This window comes from Puma concolor, chromosome D4 (genome assembly GCF_028749965.1).
Source record: "Puma concolor isolate L17-30 chromosome D4, mPumCon1.1.hap2, whole genome shotgun sequence".
In the NCBI taxonomy this organism is placed as follows: domain Eukaryota; kingdom Metazoa; phylum Chordata; class Mammalia; order Carnivora; family Felidae; genus Puma; species Puma concolor.
The window spans coordinates 46,180,609-46,198,736 of NC_141679.1; the positions used below are offsets into that span (position 1 = coordinate 46,180,609).

General features: G+C 40.2%; 2 protein-coding genes across 2 annotated transcripts; one reads left to right on the forward strand and one right to left on the reverse strand.

The window, feature by feature from the left end:
• Positions 1 to 297: 297 nt before the first annotated feature.
• LOC112849322 (interferon alpha-2-like) lies at positions 298 to 849 on the reverse strand. Its single transcript, XM_025912929.1, has one exon. It carries the CDS (start codon positions 847 to 849, stop codon positions 298 to 300), a length of 552 nt encoding a protein of 183 aa, XP_025768714.1.
• Positions 850 to 5,408: 4,559 nt separating this feature from the next.
• Positions 5,409 to 14,117, forward strand: LOC112857094 (interferon omega-1-like). Its single transcript, XM_086683941.1, is given in 4 exon segments — positions 5,409 to 5,594; positions 5,596 to 5,949; positions 12,163 to 12,325; positions 14,023 to 14,117. Coding segments are annotated over 4 exon segments (798 nt in total).
• The last annotated feature ends 4,011 nt before the right edge of the window (positions 14,118 to 18,128 follow it).

The window sequence follows — 18,128 nt, forward strand, 5'->3', positions numbered from 1 at the left end:
ATAAATACTTAAATACTTAAATAAATACTTAAGTATGAGTAGCACGAATATTTCAAATAATTTAAATAAATAAAAAATACAAAAGATTTTAAGCTATAAGCAAATGAATTGTGCATTTCTCTGTTCTAAACAGCTTACTGCAGCTTATAACATTTACTATGATTTTAAATAATCTCACACATTTGCTGTTATTCACTTTTCATATGGCATAAAATTAGAGATGAAGATTGCACTCTGAGTCCTAGAAAATAGCCATTTAGTTGGCCAGGTGAACTGTTTTCAGACTCAGCATCCTTTTTATTTCCTGAATGTCCCTGTGAGCTTGTTAATGACGAGCAAGCATCTTCTGATTTCTACCCTGACAACCTCCCAGGCACAGTGGCTGTATTCTTTCTCTTTAAGATAGAGACTGATTCCTTGGAAGTATCTCTTCACAGCCAGTCTGGAGTTCTCATTTCCCAGGGGTAGCTGTTCCATGTTCATTTCCTCCCTCAAACACGTCTCCAGGTCATCCAGCTGTTGGTAAAGCCCAACAAGGAATCTGTCCAGAAGCGTCTCATCCCAAGCCACAAAGGAGTCGCTTTTGCTGAAGAGGTTGAAGATCTGCTGGAGCATCTCATGCACGATAGCTGTCACTTGTGTCTTCTCAAGCTGGTTCCCAGCCACAAGTATCTGAGGAAAGTTGAAGTCAGTCCTGTCCTTCAGACAGGACAGAATGGAGACTCTCTCCATTTGACTCAAAAGTGTGAAGGTTTCTGGATTGCTCGGACGCAGGTCACAGTCCAGAGAGTAGGCAGGGCTGGAGCACAGCATCACCAGAGCCAACAGCACAGAGATTGAGAGAGCCATGAGGCAGCTGGAGGGTGGGATTCTGCAGGACTGCCTGAAGAGGAAGTCTCAGAAAGTTCTAAGAACTTTGGGTGATGAGTGCCTTTTAAATCATGAACATAGAAACTTTCATTTTCTGGGTTTTTCCATTTTTGCCCGGTCTTTTCCTTTTCTACTTTTTTTTTTACAAAATCAGTAAAAAATGTACATTTATTGACATCAGTGCCTAGATGGGGGACTCCAACCACATGTGCCAGTGCAGTATCTACACAGCATTATAACATATTTTTCATACCACCCAGATTGTTCTTGGGGAGAAAAGCCTAGACAAAGTCAGAAAAGGGAGAAATATTTATGCAAGAAATGATGGTCTTTCTAAGTCAACAAGAAATATAAAAAAGCTATTAAAACAGGAGATTTAAATTTTTCTTACTTTTTTCCTTGTTTACACTTTTCTGCCTTCTTTAAAGCTTTTCAGTTGTATATATGCCTCAAAGATATCACTTGAGTTTCATCTGAAAACTCATGGAAGATACTGTTTGGAAAACAGTATTGCAGGTATCATTTGCCAAAATGGCCTGCCAAGCACTTTGCTAGGTGCTCGTTTCCCTAAAAGTTTCAAGTTTGCATTCAAGTGTGTGAGTCTCTTGGTTCTCTACCAAGTACAACCTTTCATAGTAAAAACTTTGCCTTAATCATTGTGTGGTAATTCAGACAGCCTCATATCCTTAGATATTCCCTCAACAAGTGATATCCTATCACGTACTCAGGGCTAATGGGGCTGTAATGGTATTCAAAGCTTATCATGATGGGGCGCCTGGCTAGCTCAGTCAGTAGAGTGTGTGACTCTTGATCTCAGGGTTGTAAGTTGGTGTCCCATGTTGGGTGTAGAGATTACTTAAAAACATAAAATCTAGGGAAACCTAGGTGGCTCAGTCGTTTGAGCATCTGACTTCAGCTCAGGTCATGATCTCATGGTTCCTGAGTTCAGTTCCAGCCCTGCATCTAGCTCCCTGCTGTTCCCACAGAGTCCACTTGGATCCTCTGTCCCTCTAGCTCTCTGCCCCTCCCCCACTTGCACGCGCTCTCTCTCAAAAATAAGTAAACATAAAAAAAATAAAAATTAAAAAAATAAAATCTAGGGGCGCCTGGGTGGCTCAGTCAGTTAAGTGTCTGACTTCGGCTCAGGTCATGATCTCACGGTTTGTGAGTTCGAGCCCCACCTTGGGCTCTGTGCTGACAGCTCGGAGCCTGGAGCCTGCTTCGGATTCTGTGTCTCCCTCTCTCTCTGCCCCTCCCCCATTTGTGCTCTATCAAAAATAAATAAGTGTAAAAAAAAATTTTTTTTAATCTAAAAGAAACCCAACAAAGCATATCATGATATCTGTTCATTGAATCTGTAATATATAGATTATTTTTAATAATATTAATGGCAGCAGTATTAATTCCAATTATATGTAGGTTCTCAGCAAAGTGTTTTGCAAACATTATTTCATTTTATCTTCACAACTTTCCTCAGAGGGAATTACTGTAATTATTTGCATTTTGCAGATAAGGAAACCAAAAACTCAGAGAGGTTACTTAACTTGCTAAAAGACACAATTTGCTACATGAGTGGTACTTCACCGCTGCACTGTTCTGCCTCCACATTACTCTTTAACTTTAAGCATTCTCTTTTGGCTACATTCTCTATGCTTGTGATTAAGTAATCAATTTAACTATTTGTTTACCATCTGACTGCCCTGATAGACTATAACCTCCCTGAGGGCAGTAATGTGTATCTTGAGTGTCACAGAGGAGGCACACAGAGAGTTTTCTGTCCCATAACAAATACAAAAAGGACTACATGTTCCAAATACGAGTAGGCCTTAAATTTGTGGGCTGTGTCAGAAAACAACAGTCTTCCGAAAACAGAGATAGTAAGAATAACTTTTATTCTGCAATATTGTTTTCTAAACAAAATCTCCCGTGAGTTTAAGACCAACTCAAGTGAGATGCATCTTAAATGGATTCTTTTTTTTTACCTTTTTATTTTATTGTATTATTATTTTTTTCAATATATGAAATTTATTGTCAAATTGGTTTCCATACAACACCCAGTGCTCATCCCAAAAGGTGCCCTCCTCAATACCCATCACCCACCCTCCCCTCCCTCCCACCCCTCATCAACCCTCAGTTTGTTCTCAGTTTTTAGGAGTCTCTTATGCTTTGGCTCTCTCCCACTCTAACCTCTTTTTTTTTTTTTTTTCCTTCCCCTCCCCCATGGGTTTCTGTTAAGTTTCTCAGGATCCACATAAGAGTGAAACCATATGGTATCTGTCTTTCTCTGTATGGCTTATTTCACTTAGCATCACACTCTCCAGTTCCATCCACGTTGCTACAAAGGGCCATATTTTGTTCTTTCTCATTGCCATGTAGTACTCCATTGTGTATATAAACCACAATTTCTTTATCCATTCATCAGTTGATGGACTTAAATGGATTCTTTAATCTGGATGATTTCTGAACATACGTCAGATGGGAGCAGGGAGTTTCAAAGATCCAGTAGAGATCAACAAAACACACCATTTGAAAGACAAGACTGGAATCTAGCAAGTGAAAAGAAAGCTGTATCCTCTTCAAGGGTATTGCAGTGTCTCTGGAATAAGCGAATGGTGCTTTTTGGTGACTAAGAATGGCAGCTGGAGAGAAAAAACTTGCTAAGTATTAATCTAAGATAGGAAGATAGGAAGAAGATCAGAGAAGGCCCCATCTAGTGGCTAGGAGAGTGGACTCTGGGGCCAGACTGCTGGATTCCTATCATAGCTCCAGCCTGTGTGTGTGTGACCTTGGGCTTCTTGTTTTTCTCCTCTGTCATATGGAAATAATAATCATATCGATTTCACTGGGTTGCTGTGAAGGTGGGATGATGTCATGTACCTGTAACAATGCCTGGGCAAAATAAGTACTCAACAGCCGTCAGCCGTTTTCACAACAGAGAAAACTAACCCATCCAACTATGGGAACTGGATGCAAGTTTTCCCTGAAGTGATCGGCTTCTCTTCCTTCTCAGCTCACTAATAAACACTTTTATTTCTAATGTCATCTCTTCTGTGTTCATCTAGCAGGTGTTCACATGACAGGGAGTGCCCTGTCCCAGTCACTAACATCTATCAGCTTCCAGGTAATAACTGACCTCTCACACATTAATAAAATGGCTGTCTGATCTATAACCCAGTCTCTTGAGGGTGAGTTGGTACAACTAAATCCTTGGAATCTGATCACCTCTGTCGATAGAGAAAAAAGTAGATAGGTGATAGACAGATAGATAGATAGAGGGATAGACAGATTTGCGGATTCAGCAAAGCCGAAAACTAGCCCTTTAGGTAACCGCCCACCTTAAAAAAAGTCAGCTGTCCTCCTTGAGGACCTTTCTGCAGGGAAACAATCTCACACAGACTTGTTTGAAACCTGCCATTCTATAGAGCTCTTAATCCCTTGCAGAAGTTTAGTGACATTTTGTCATTTGGACAGAGAAGATGTCACTTTTTTTTCCCTTTCATTTTCAGCATTTACTTTCCATTTGTCTTTTGTGCATTACGTTTTTATGACTGCTTCCTTTTACTCTCTAGGAATGTTAAGAGAGAGAGGGAAGTTCTGATGTTTTGAAAATCATAGAGGAAATGTCATCTCTTCTTTTCTCTTACATTTTCCCTTCCTTGTTTCCCAACAAACCTCAGAGTGGAAATAGAAAAGCACTAGGACAGCTTTCATAAAGAGAAAAGACAAATACAAATGAAAGGCAACGATTTTATAATTATGCCAAAATAGCAAAGAACAACAAGGACTGTTTAACCATGACTCCTCCAGAGCTAAGACAATGGTCTGGGCTAACACAAAGAGGCCTGCCACAAAGCAGCAAACACACTTTCTAACAACTTGAACACCTCTAAGGTAGCAATGGTTACTCTTTACTCTTGTGGGCAAGACTGGAGGTTTAATCATGTTAGTATAGCTTGAGCTTACGGTAATAATTGGCACAGAAGAAATGCTCAGTAGTCTTCTCAGTGAAGCAGAGTAAATAACACCAAATTTGACAAACTACGTATTTTGCAGCAGAGAATAGGGTGACATCCATGCATATGCAAATCAGGTTATCTTTCACACCTGACCAATACTTCTAAGAGGGCCATCTGGAGGAGAGGGGAGAAAGAAGATTTTAAAAGAAAGCCTTAGTAAAGCTTCCTTAGAAGTTGTTCTTAACATCAGGAAGAAAGATCCAGATAGCTCTATCATTAGTTCAAAGTTGGTTTTTATTACGATAATAAACATTCCATTGACTTAGAACTTCTACTTTTTTAGTGAATAAGTTTTTCTTCAATTGTAACAATACAGAAAGAGTTGAAACTGATGTCAACTTCAGACCCTTCAAAAGAAAGGAAAGCCCAAAATGGAGAAGAACAAAATTCTGTGGGAAATTTAGAAAATGAAAACTCTTATGCTCAATATTTAAGAGACACATAGATGGAGGATTTTCAGAGAAGCTGGACAAAAGCTCATCATCTCCCATCTCAACCAGAAGGACGTCTTGAAACTTACCAATGGCTTTTTCAATTTCTTTACTGATGGCACTAGTGTTGATCTTGTCCCACCCTCTGACCTCCATTAGCTGTGACCTGCCTCAGAGCTTTGACTTGGGAAAGCAGGAGAGCTTCACAGCTCTCAACCAAGTGGTGACGATCTCTCTTTCCCGTCTGAAGTACAGGACTGACTTCAAATTCCCCCGGGGAGCAGCTGGAGGGCGGGGAGTTCCGGAAGGCCCAGGCTGCCGCTGTCCTGCGGGAGCTGCTCCAGCAGACCTTCAACCTGTTGCACACGGAGCGCTCCTCGGCGGCCTGGAGCCCCGCGCCGCTGCACGGACTCCGCTCTGGCCTCCACCGGCAGCTGGAAGCCCTGGACGCCTGCTTGCTGCAGGCCACGGGCGAGGGAGAGCGCGCCCCGGGGATGCGCGGCCCTGTCCTGGCCATCAAGAGGTACTTCCAGGACATCCGCGTCTACCTGGAGGACGAGGGATACAGTGACTGCGCCTGGGAAATTGTCAGGCTGGAAATCAGGAGTCGCTTTCTCTTCATTTACAAGCTCGTAAGAAGACTCGGGAATTAACAGGAACCTAGTTTTCAGTGACTAATGTCCTAGCTCAGACTTTTAATTGTTCATTTATTTCCAAAACTGTTATTTTTTGCTTCAGTTATAAAATAATTCGAATCATAGTTGATGTATTTTTATCAGTAATGTTAAGCACGTCTATGCCCAGCTAGTTTCAGAATTGGAGAAAATGTAACTGGTGCCCTGGGGCTGAACCTCATTTTATAAAATGTTTATGTATATATTTACTTATATTAATTTATTATTCACTTTTATGGAATTTGCACTCGTATGTTCTATTTTTATATAGAAGTACTTTTACATTTTCATCTTTAATAAAAATGTGAGGTTTTTTTACTTTTTAAATTTAAGACATTTCTTTCCTCTTTTTTTTAATTTCTCTGAGGTTCTAATTCTGCACACTAAACATAAAAATATGTGGTGCACTTCATTCATTCATTTATTGGCCTTGGGGATAGAGTCTTGATTATGGGTATGTAGTGTCTATCCTTCTGGAACTTACATTAGAGCGAAGGACATAGCCATTAAAGAAGTAGTTGTGAGGCACCTGGGTGGCTCAGTCGGTTAAGCACCCGACTTCGGCTCAGGTCATAATCTCATGGTTTGTGAGTTCAAGCCCCACATCAGGCTCTGTGCTGATAGCTTGGAGCCTGGAGCCTGCTTCGGATTCTGTGTCTCCCTCTCTCTCTGCCCCTCCCCTGCTCATGTTCTGTCATCTCTCAAAAATAAATAAATGTTAAAAAAAATTAAAAATGAGTAAAGAAGTAGTTGTAATGTAATTAGGTATTTACATTTGGGATCTGGGCTACACAGAAAGAAAAGATGTTCTGGCAGTGAGTTTCATGGGTAGCTCACTTACACTACCTTCAGTTTTCCTCAGGGAAGTAATATGAAGTATGAGGCTGGAAAGATGAGCAGGTGTTTGGTAAGTATCACATGGAGGGCAAAATATCACAGGGAAGTTAAAGGAGCTGCATAGGGAGGGAGTGGCCCTGTAGCAGGAAAGGGGCTGGTACTTCAGAAAGAGCGCAAAACACCAGAGTAGGTGGACTGTACCAACAGATGGAAAGTATCGCTTGTCATGACGCTGGAGAAATGAAAAGAAGTCCAACAATAGACTATGTTAAAGATGTTAGACTTTATCTTAGGAACCAAGGAAAGTGACTTCAGGATTTAAAGCAAGAGAGTAGCCTGACCAGAGCAGGTGCAAGGAAATTCATTAGACTTGCAGTTCTCAAAGTGTGGTCTGTGGCCTGGGAAACCTGGGTGGCTCAGTCAGTTAAGCGTCCGACTTTGGCTCAGGTCGTGATCTCACGGTTTGTGAGTTCGAGCCCCACATCAGGCTCTGTGCTGACAGCTCAGATCCTGGAGCCTGCTTCAGATCCTGCGTCTCCTTCTCTGTCTACCCCTCCCCAGCTCACACTCTGCCTCTCTCTCTCTCTCTCAAAAAGAAATAAACATTAAAAAAAATTTTTTAAAGTGTGGCCTGTGGGCCCCTAGAAGTCCCCAAGATACTTTAAGGGGATCCAGGAAATCAAAAATACTTTGGTAATAACATCCAGACATTATTTGCTTTGTTTACCGCATTAATAATTTGCACTAATGGTGTAACACCAACAGTGAATAAAACTGCTAATGCCCAAGTGTCAATCAAGGCAGTGTCACCAAAATGTACCAGTAATTATTATATTTTTCACTGTAATATACTTGGAGCAACAAATAAAGCCAGTTTCACTTAATGTCCTTGATGAAATAAAAAGATTATTAATTTTATTAATAATTAATAATAATTATTAAATCTTGACTTGTGAGTACACATCTTTTGAATATTCTCTGTGATAGTCTTTTAATATTCTGAGTGACAAGCACTTCTGCTGCATGCAAGATGATCGTTTTGAGGAAAACCATTTATATGATTGTTAGAGTTGTGAGCTAAACTAGCCACTCTTCGCAGAATCCGTTTTCACTTGAAAGAATGACAGACAGACAAAGCATGGTTACTCAGACTTAGGCATTTGACAAACACTTTCTCAAGATACTTACAAAGTGAATTTGTTACTTAAAGAAAAACATTAGTTTCCAATGATAACATTTGAGCTTTCAATAGAAAATTAAAATTGGGGGGGCAGCTGGGTGGCTCAGTCGGATGAACATCTGGCTCTGGATTTTGGCTTGGGTCATGATCTCATGGTTTGTGACTTCAAGCACCATGTCTGGCTCTGTGCTGACAACGTGCAGCCTACTTGGGATTCTCTCTCTCTCTCTCTCTCTCTCTCTCAAAATAAATAAGTAAACTTAAAAAAAAAAGAAAATTAAAATTTTGGAAAACCTATCACTGCAAACTTGACAACTTTTCAATACTTAAAAGACTTTTGTGATGACAACAATGGTGATATTAACAAATAAATTACTTGGTTATAATAATTGAAATATATATAGATTTGTAATGTCAGAATATCTTAGTGAACAGATATTTTCATTTGGAAAATGAAAATGATGCATATATTACAAAATTATGCCTGGGTGAAAGAGATCTATTCAAAGAGCAAGTCAGATTGATGGGTTTTTTGTAATAGGCTTTTTAAACTTTATTGTTTTAGTTTTAGACTCCACATTGCAACTAATCCTTAAGAAACTACCACTTAACAAGCTCTGGTGTGATAAATAACACATTATATAAATATATTTTCTAGTATAAAATTGTCTCTATATTTCCATGATATTCTTCTTAATCATGATGAATTAGATTATTAATGTGATGTCACATTGGACAGCATATAGAATTGGGAAAATACTGGTTGGCTCTGAATCATAGTTCTGCTGCTTAATAGCTTCTATTATCTGCTGCTCTTGCACGCAGTAGGTGCTCAATAAATATTATTATCTAAGGTTATGCAGTAGAGAATAAGGTATTGTTTATTGTTTAAGAGCTTGACAGCGTTGTTGAGAAGATAAAAATACTTCCTGTAATGTGTTTAGCTCTGTCCCTGATGCAGAGAGTGAACATTCAATAAATGCTAGCTCGTATTCTTTTTTTTTTTTATTTTTTTTTTCAACGTTTATTTATTTTTGGGACAGAGAGAGACAGAGCATGAACGGGGGAGGGGCAGAGAGAGAGGGAGACACAGAATCGGAAACAGTCTCCAGGCTCTGAGCCATCAGCCCAGAGCCCGACGCGGGGCTCGAACTCACGGACCGCGAGATAGTGACCTGCCTGAAGTCGGACGCTCAACCGACTGCGCCACCCAGGTGCCCCTAGCTTGTATTCTTTATACAGTGTGTTAATGTTATTTAGAATTTTTTTTTTTTTGACTTTAATATGTGAGGTGGGTCTGTTTTCAATTCATATGTTTGTTTAGGCTGTGAGTTGACCTCAGTGGGTAATTTTTTTTTTTTTTTTTTTTGAGACAGAGAGACAGACAAAGCGTGAGCAGGGGAGGGGCAGAGAGAGTGGGAGACAGAATGTGAAGCAGATCCAGGCTCTGAGCTGTCAGCACAGAGCCCAATGCAGGGCTTGAACTCACAAACTGTGAGATCATGACTTGAGCCAAAGGCGTATGCTTAACCGTCTGAGCCACCCAGGTGTCCTTCTTTGTAGTTTAATATATGATGATTTTTGTGAATGATTTATAAGTATTTGAAAGAAGTTATAGTGCTCGAGAGTCTTAACCAATAATTTACTTTTAAATCTTCTTGTCCTTATTATTTTTCTACATTATTTTATAGACAACGTGCTAACATTTCAATGCGACCATCATGTTTCTGTTCACATTTGTATATACTGCTAAAAACTTTTGCTTAATGTTTTATATTATTTGAATTTTAGCTCCATAGCTTTTTAATTATAGATTCTATTTGTTTCCTAGGTATAGTGATCTTCTTTCTCAAATTTAATTCATTCAATTCTCATGGAGATCAATATTGATATTAATCATTATTAATATCTCATTCGTATTAATATTGCCACCTCTAAATACTTTCCTCCATTGTGTTTTCTTGCTCCGTCTTTGCCCATCTTTTCTTATAATACTGTTTTGGTACCAAACATGTAGTATAACTTGATTTTAGGCTTTTCCCCCTATGCAAACTAATAATGAGCTTGGTGCTTTAAACCAATCAATGATTTTTTTTTTCTTTTAAAAAGGAAGTTTAAGCAGTTTATACTTCTAATCTTGACCATTATGTATTTGGTTCTCAAATGTATTGACTTATGCCTTATTTTTCATATGACTTTTATTTTTTTGAAACTTGCCATACTCCCTCCAGCTCCCCAATTGTTATTAAGGACAATATATTTTTCAAAACAATTTAAAATGTCCCTTAATTTTTGAGTGAAACATTGCACAATGCTTTAAATATAATTTTTTAAATTTTAATTTAAGATTAATTTTAACTGCTTTTATTATTTACTCCCAGTTCTTACAGAGACTATTGCTTTTAGTCATAATAATTGCGCATAAGAGACATCATATAAGTATATATGCATGGGAATTCATGCTTATACATAAACAGATAAGAAGGTCTAAAAAGTTAGTGAATGGAAACTTACTTCTTGTTTTAGAAAACAAAAATATTTAATTTTGAATGCTCTGAGGATGGTATTATCTTGGATGTAGTTTGTGAAATAAACACCTGTATTCTAAATGTAACCACTGGAAGTTCTTAGGGTCATGTGGTCAATGAGGTGGTAATCAGCTTGCATTAAACATTTTAAGATGAAGCATATGACTGAAGGTCAATGACTTTGATATTCTTGCTACTTTGTTTTTTTAAATCTATTTTTTTTAAATTTTTTTTTTAACGTTTATTTTATTTTTGAGACAGAGAGAGACAGAGCATGAACGGGGGAGGGTCAGCGAAAGGGAGACACAGAATCTGAAACAGGCTCCAGGCTCTGAGCGGTCAGCACAGAGCCCGACGCGGGGCTCGAACTCACAGACCGCGAGATCATGACCTGAGCCGAAGTCGGCCGCTTAACCGACTGAGCCACCCAGGCGCCCCTTGTTTTTTTAAATCTATTTTTAAACTTTATTTATTTATTTATTTATTTAGAGAGGGAGAGAGAACATGTGAGTGGAAGAGGGGCAGAGAAAGGGGGAGAGAGATAATCCCAAGTAGGCTCTGCACTGTCAGTGCACAGCCCAATGCAGGGCTTGATCCATGAACCTTGAGATCATGACTCTAAGCTCAAGAGTCGGATTCTTAACTGATTGAGCCAGCCAGGCACCCCAAAACTTTTTTTTAAATTTTAGATCGAGCGAGAGAGCGTGCGTGAGCAGGGGAGAGGGGCAGAAGGATAGAGAGAATCTTAAGCAGGTTCCATCCTTAGTGTGGAGCCTGATGTGGGGCTCAACACCACAACCCTGGGATCATGGCCTGAGCTGAAATCAAGAGTCAGACATTCAATCAACTTAGCAACCCAGACGCCAACTTGCTACTTTGTAAATTGGCTCTGAAGGCAGTTGTCACCCTAGAATGCAAAATCTTCTTTTTTAAGTTTATTTATTTATTTTTGAGACAGTATGTGTGTGTGCACAAACAGGGGAGGAGCAGAGAGAGAAGGAGAGAGAGAATCCCAAGCAGGCTCCGTGCTGTCAACCTGATGTGGAGCTCAAACTCACAAACTGTGAGATCCTGACCTAAGCCGAAATCAAGAGCCAGATGCTTAACCAACTGAGTCACCCAGGTGTCCCGCAAAATCTTTTGAATGAGGATAATATTATTGCCATTCTCAGTCATTATATTTCTGACATGTTTTCCAAGATTCAGATTGAAACTACGGTTAGGCACATTCAGTTAAGAAAATGACCAAGGGGTGCCTGGGTGGCTCAGTCTGTCAAGCATCGGACTCTTGATTTTGGCTCAGGTCACGATCTCATGGTTTAGGAGTTCAAGCCCCACGGCGGTCTCGGCACCGACTTGGGGAGCCTGCTTGGGAGTCTCCCTCTTCCTTTCTCTCTCTGCCCCTCCCCTGCTCGTGGTTTCTCTCTCAAAATAAATAAAAACATTAAAAAAAAGAAAGAAAAGGAAACAATTGAAAGATGTACATGAGTGCCCCATAGGCTATGCCTTTTTGATGGCTCCCTCCAACCTTTACCCAAAAAGGGAGAAGAAGCAAGTTAGTCTGAGTCTAGAGTATAAGCAGCAGGGGTTACTTCCTTACTCTATGATCTTCATTTCTTCCTGTAGGCCTTCAATGGCTTCTCTTTGGTAATTTATTATGCAATGCTGGACTGGATCAAGCTAAAACAAAGAGAGAATAAAGATTTTAGACGACATTCCTTCTCTGTGGTCCAAGCCCTCAGCTCTGGAGTCTTGTTTGGCCTATTGACTGATGCGTCCAGAACTAAAGGTGTGGAAGTTTGGTGTTATACTGCCATCTACTGCATGTAGGTCAAATACTGACTCAGAGACCACCGCTCCCTTCCAGGACCTCCTGCTGGGAAGAAGGCACCGGAAATTAGAAATAAAAGAAAGAACACTTTGATGTCCTGCCCATTTGAAAACAAAGACACAGATGTATAAGTGAAGCAAAATAAATTCTAATTCATAATGATCCTAGTAATGTGAAATGTACGTTTTTAGATCTACATCATCCTCTTCTGACTCCAAAGTAAGTTTGTACATATAATTGGCATATGTGTATAAGTAGGCTAATTTAAACCAAAAAGAGACATTTGTATCTCATTAACAGTTTTGTTTGTAAGACTTCTTGCCATCCTTGGGCCGGCGTGCCTTGTCTCAAGCACCACACTAAGACAATTACCAAGTTTTAATAACTGAATCTGGGGATGAATGGGGTTGGGCTTTTGGTTCCTGTTTTCTCAAAGGATCCCAGAGTTCTGCTATGCAAATTTTCTCCCCCACCTCCACCATCAGGAACTTTCTTTGCTACACACATCAATAATTTATTTCATGGAAAACATTCAGTAAAAGCAGATGCTCACTTGACATTTTTCTTCAGGTAGAATCATACGAGCTATGGCATGATCACATGACAATGAGCACCGTCTGCGTGGCGCAACGTGATCAGGAACCACTCTCTGGGAGTGGCAGCCAGAGTGCTGGTGGTTAGGGTGGATGGCAAAGGACAGAGTGAACAACAGTTTGTTGAGCCAGAAAATAAATTCATTGTGGAGGAAGATTCAGAGAGGTGATTAGTTTATGATGAGCCGAGAGAAAAGTGACTTTTCCCAGACAGACTTTTCCCAACAACCTTCCTGGAATAATCAGAGGGTCATTCTAAGTGTTTGGACTATAAGAAGCCAAATTTCATCTCCATCCCTTGGAGCTAAGTTCCTGATACCCTATTCAAGCAAGCTGGCCATGGGATTCTGGGCCAGGACCAGGATGGCTGATTCCTGGGTCTCTTTGAAGTGTTGAAGGAGGAAGACCATGAACTGGGACCCCCGGAGTCACTGAGAGGTGACCTTCCAGCTACCCATCAGACTTGAGGGGGAAGGTCGCAAGAAAGCAGTCAGGTGAGAGGCAGTTTGACAGAAATCAGATGAATGTGGACACAATTCAAAACAGGAGATAGACATAAGGCATGAGAAGGTGGGACTGAGATTCATGGGGAATCCGTTAGAACTCCAGCCGTCCCAGGTGAAGAATGAAGATCTCCAAGGATGTGGAGCTTTTTAAGGCCCTACCTTGTAGGATACCTTGTATCCTTTGACTATCCTATGGTTGGTCTTACTACACATAGTTCAATTTTCCTTTTCAGGGGAGCTGAAGAGCAAATAGGAACAGAGGGGTACCCTCTGCCTGCCCAAAAACATATTTCTTCTAGACCATTCTTATAGGATCCCAGATAGAGAAATAACTTCAGAGAGCAATTGGACTATGCCTCCTATTTTCTCATATGCAGCCAACATCAAGTAGATAAATCACCTGAGACCCATAGAAGTTTAAGTTTTAAATAAGAGATTTAATAATAATAATAATAATAAATCTAATAACCTGGGTCTGCTAGAGAAGTTGCCTTTACACCACACCACACACAAACTTTCTTTTCACTAATTACATGTTTTCTTTTTTCCCCTGCAGCAAGTGTATCTGACCAACAATTAGACTTTGTAATGAACTACCCGAAACCTCCAGCCCTAGTCTCCTCTGTCTTGGCAGATCCGTTTAGAGCTTGAATCCATAAATTCAAAATATTCTCCTAGCGCTAAGAGAAGGGAGAAGCAGGTGTTAATTCTCAAAGAATGTCAAGTATTACAGATATGACAAAATGTGTAAGAGGCAGTCTTTTATCGACCGGAGCCAGAGTAATGACACATGTTGGCAAAGAAATGAGAAATTATGGCCTAGAACTTTGTATGACAATCTTTGAGCACTTACTTTTATGCCATGCACTTGGCCACTGCGTTTTTTTAATTTTAGTAAATACACTTCTATCCCAAACACTATTGTTTTTATTTTTTTACTGGATGGAAATCAGATGAATGTGGAAATGACTCAAAACCTGGGATAGACATAAGGCACGAGAAGGTGGGAGGACTGAGGTTCAAGGCGAATCCATTAGAGTGCCAGCCGCCCCTGGTCAGGAATTGCTTTTCCTATAAGATTGTGAAGAGGGGAGATGAGAGAAATTCGAGAAAGCAAAGTTACATTTTTGTCTGTCTGTTGTCATTTTTCTTAGGTAAATATCTAGGAATGGAATGGCCGAATCACATGGAAGTATACGTTTACCTTTTCAAGGAAATGCCAAACTCTCTTCCAAAACGGACTTCCTCATGAGCAGCGACGGAGAGTTCCATTTGCTCCACATCCTCTCCAACATTCCGTATGGTCAGTCTTTTTAATTCTGACTATTTTCATCAATGTGTCGTGGTGTTTAAGTGTGTAAAATGGTATTTTCCAGATGACTAATGATGTCAAGCATCTTCTCACATTTTTGTTCGTCACCTGGATATTTCCTTGGTACAGTGTTTATACAAATCTGTCCTAAAGTATTTGACAGAAAACTTTTTTTAAAAAGAATTTAAAGTAGATCCATTCTTGGGGCGCCTGGGTGGCTCAGTCGGTTAAGCGTCTGACTTCGGCTCACATCATGATCTGGCGGTTTGTGAGTTCGAGCCCCCCGTCCGGCTCTGTGCTGACAGTTTAGAGCCTGTAGCCTGCTTTGGATTCTGTGTCTCCTTCTCTCTCTGCTCCTCCCCTGTTCACGCTCTCTCTCTCAAAAATAAATAAACATTAAAAATAAAAGATATTTAGAAGTAAACTTCCTGGAAGCAAGATTCCAAGACTGGCTATGAACAGTTACTTTTATTTTATTTTATTTTATTTTATTTTATTTTATTTTATTTTATTTTATTTTATTTTTAATTTATTTATTTAAATTCAAGTTAGTTAACACACAGTGTAGTATTGGTTTCAGAAGGAGAACCTAGTGATTCATCACTTACATGTAACACTCAGTGCTTATCCTAACAAGTGCCCTACTTAATGCCCATTAAACCCATCCCCCCACCACCACCTCCCCTATAGCAACCCCCAGTTTGTTCTCTGTATTTAAGAGTCTCTTATGGTTTGCCTCCCTCTCTGGTTTTATCTTATTTTTCCTTCCCTTCCCCTAGGATCATCTGTTGTGTTTCTTAAATTCCACATATGAGTGAAATCGTATGATATTTATCATTCTCTGCCTGACTGATTTTATTCAGCATCATACACTCTGGTTCCATCCACGTTGTTGCACATGGCAAGATTTCATTCTTTTCGATCGCTGAGTAGTATCCCATTGTGTATACATTCCGCGTCTTCCTTATCCACTCATCAGTTGTTGGACATTTAGGCTCTTTACATTCAGTACAAAGAGAAGGCACTTCTAGAACTTCTTACATTTTAAACACCAAACACCTGCAACATGCTTAGCTGGGCTCACTTGAGGTGGGATACTATTACACATTTAATCCTGGCCTCTATTTACTATTGTCCTCTGTGAAATGGATAAGAAAATAATAGGCCCTAATCTGTCCTGAGATCACATTTGACTCTTCTCACCAGCTGTAGCTCTTGGGCAAAACCCTTCTCATCTCAGAACCTCACACTGCACCCCCCCCCCCCCCCCAGTGTTCCTTGCTGCATGTGAGGAAATATACATTGGAAGAGTGTGTGGGAAAACATATGCAAGGTCCTATGGGGAAGTTAGTGGTTATTCTTCAAAACATCTCATTTTATTTTTTTGGACTCTGCCCGGACTTGTCCTGATGGTTTGCACGATGTATTTTAGTGGTTAAGGAATGTGTTTCTGGAGCCAGAGTTTGAGGGTTGAATCCCAGCTCTGCTATCCACTGTTAGTGGAACTTTTGTAAATGACATAAACACTACGTTCTCTAGTTTCCTCATCTTTAATGTGGGGGACAATAATGGTATTTTTCAAGGATTAGTGTGTGAAATGAGTAAATACAGATGAAGGGCATAAAAGTATGCAACGGATTGGTGGGTGCCAGAGGCAGGGGCGGGGATGGGTAAGGGGGTGGTGAAGGTGGCCAAAAGGCACAAACGAAGATAATCAGTTCTGGGAATGGAATGCACAGCATGATGACTATAGTTACCAATACTCTATCATATATTTAAAAGTTGCTTAGAGAGTAGATCTTAAAAGTACTCATCAGAAGAAAAAAAATTGTAACCATATAAGGTGGTGGATGTTAGTTAAATTTAGTAATCATTTCACGATATAAACACATGTCAAATCATTATCTTGTATACTGTAAACTGAAACAATGTTATATGTCAGTTATATCTCAGTATAACTGAGGGGGAATCATTGGGGTCTCGAATGTACTCATGCTGGTGACAGAAGATTTGCTCGTTATCTAGATAAATGCTGTAGGAGGAGAAGGAGAAGGGGGTTGGGGCATGAGGTAGAGAGGGAGCAAGGCAAGCGTGATTTGTGGGCACTTGACCTCTCCTGATTGCCACAGTCATCTGGGAGGGGAGGAAGCATGACATTAACTCAGTTCTGCCAGGTATTAAGAGTCTCCATCAGCACACCTGGGCTCAACTCCTAGCTCCACTTGCTGTGCACTGGATGGGTCACTTCATTTCTTGGGCTTCTGCTTTATTCATTTATACATGGACTTGACAGCATCCCTGTTTCCACAAATTGACAGGGCAATTTAGGAAGTAATATTAGTTACCTTGTAGATGGTGCATAAATGGCCAGATACATTTTTCTTTCTTTTCCTCATTTTCTGACTGTGCTGAACTCTCTTCTTTCTGATACTGAGCCACCGGGATAAGCATCAATGAGCTTGCTCACTTTTAAAAAAGAAATAGACTGAAAAATAAAAGTTTCTTCGAAAGCCGTATTACTGTTGAGGGTTTTCATCAATCTCGTGTGACTGGTGACAAGGTGTAGCTTAGACAGATTCAATATGGCAAAAAGAACACTAGTTATACATTCATAACTGGCTGTGAGTCCTATCTCTGCCACTCGCCACAGCCTGGATGAGTGTCCTTGAAGATATCACTTCGCACTTTGATCTGAAAATCATTCCTCATAGCAGCTCCAGTGAGATTCTGGGTGAGAGAAAACTTTGCAAAATGCTGCCCAAGAATGAGTGGGTTTTACGATTAGGTAGTAGATATGGGATCCCAGGGGGCTGAGAAACTCACAACGGAATGGTTTGCTGACATTTTCTGTGTGGCAGCTGAACATACTTCCCCCAAAGGATCCTCATATGGTGAGAATGCCATACAGCCCTCTACCTAGATGGCCATCTTTGTCTGTCCTAAGCTAAGAATTTGTCTTTCTGAGGCTGGAAGGAGCGGAGTATGATGAATGAGTAACTTGCCCTTTCAGATTCATTTAAAGATTTTATCAGACTTCTGTTTCAGATGGGACTTGCATAAGGGGGATGCAGAGTGGGGACACAGTGATCCATCTAGCTTGGAAGATTGTGCAGTGGTGATGCTTTTGGCCCTCTTAGTGACATCAAGAGGAGAGGCATCATTAGGCTTTTATTTTGCCACACCTGGAGCATATTAATGAGTGATGATAAACTGGAAGAACCAGGCACAGTAACACCCATGTCAAGGACAGTCAGTGGTTCTAAACTTTGGATCCATCCCTGTCGTGACTCCAAGGCTGCAGCTCACATTGAACAAGATGCCTGTGTTCAAACATGCTGTCTATGTCAGCT

What these genes read in the sequence shown, in the direction of transcription:
- LOC112849322 (XM_025912929.1), bottom strand. Translation starts at nt 849, where the DNA reads ATGGCTCTCTCAATCTCTGTGCTGTTGGCTCTGGTGATGCTGTGCTCC.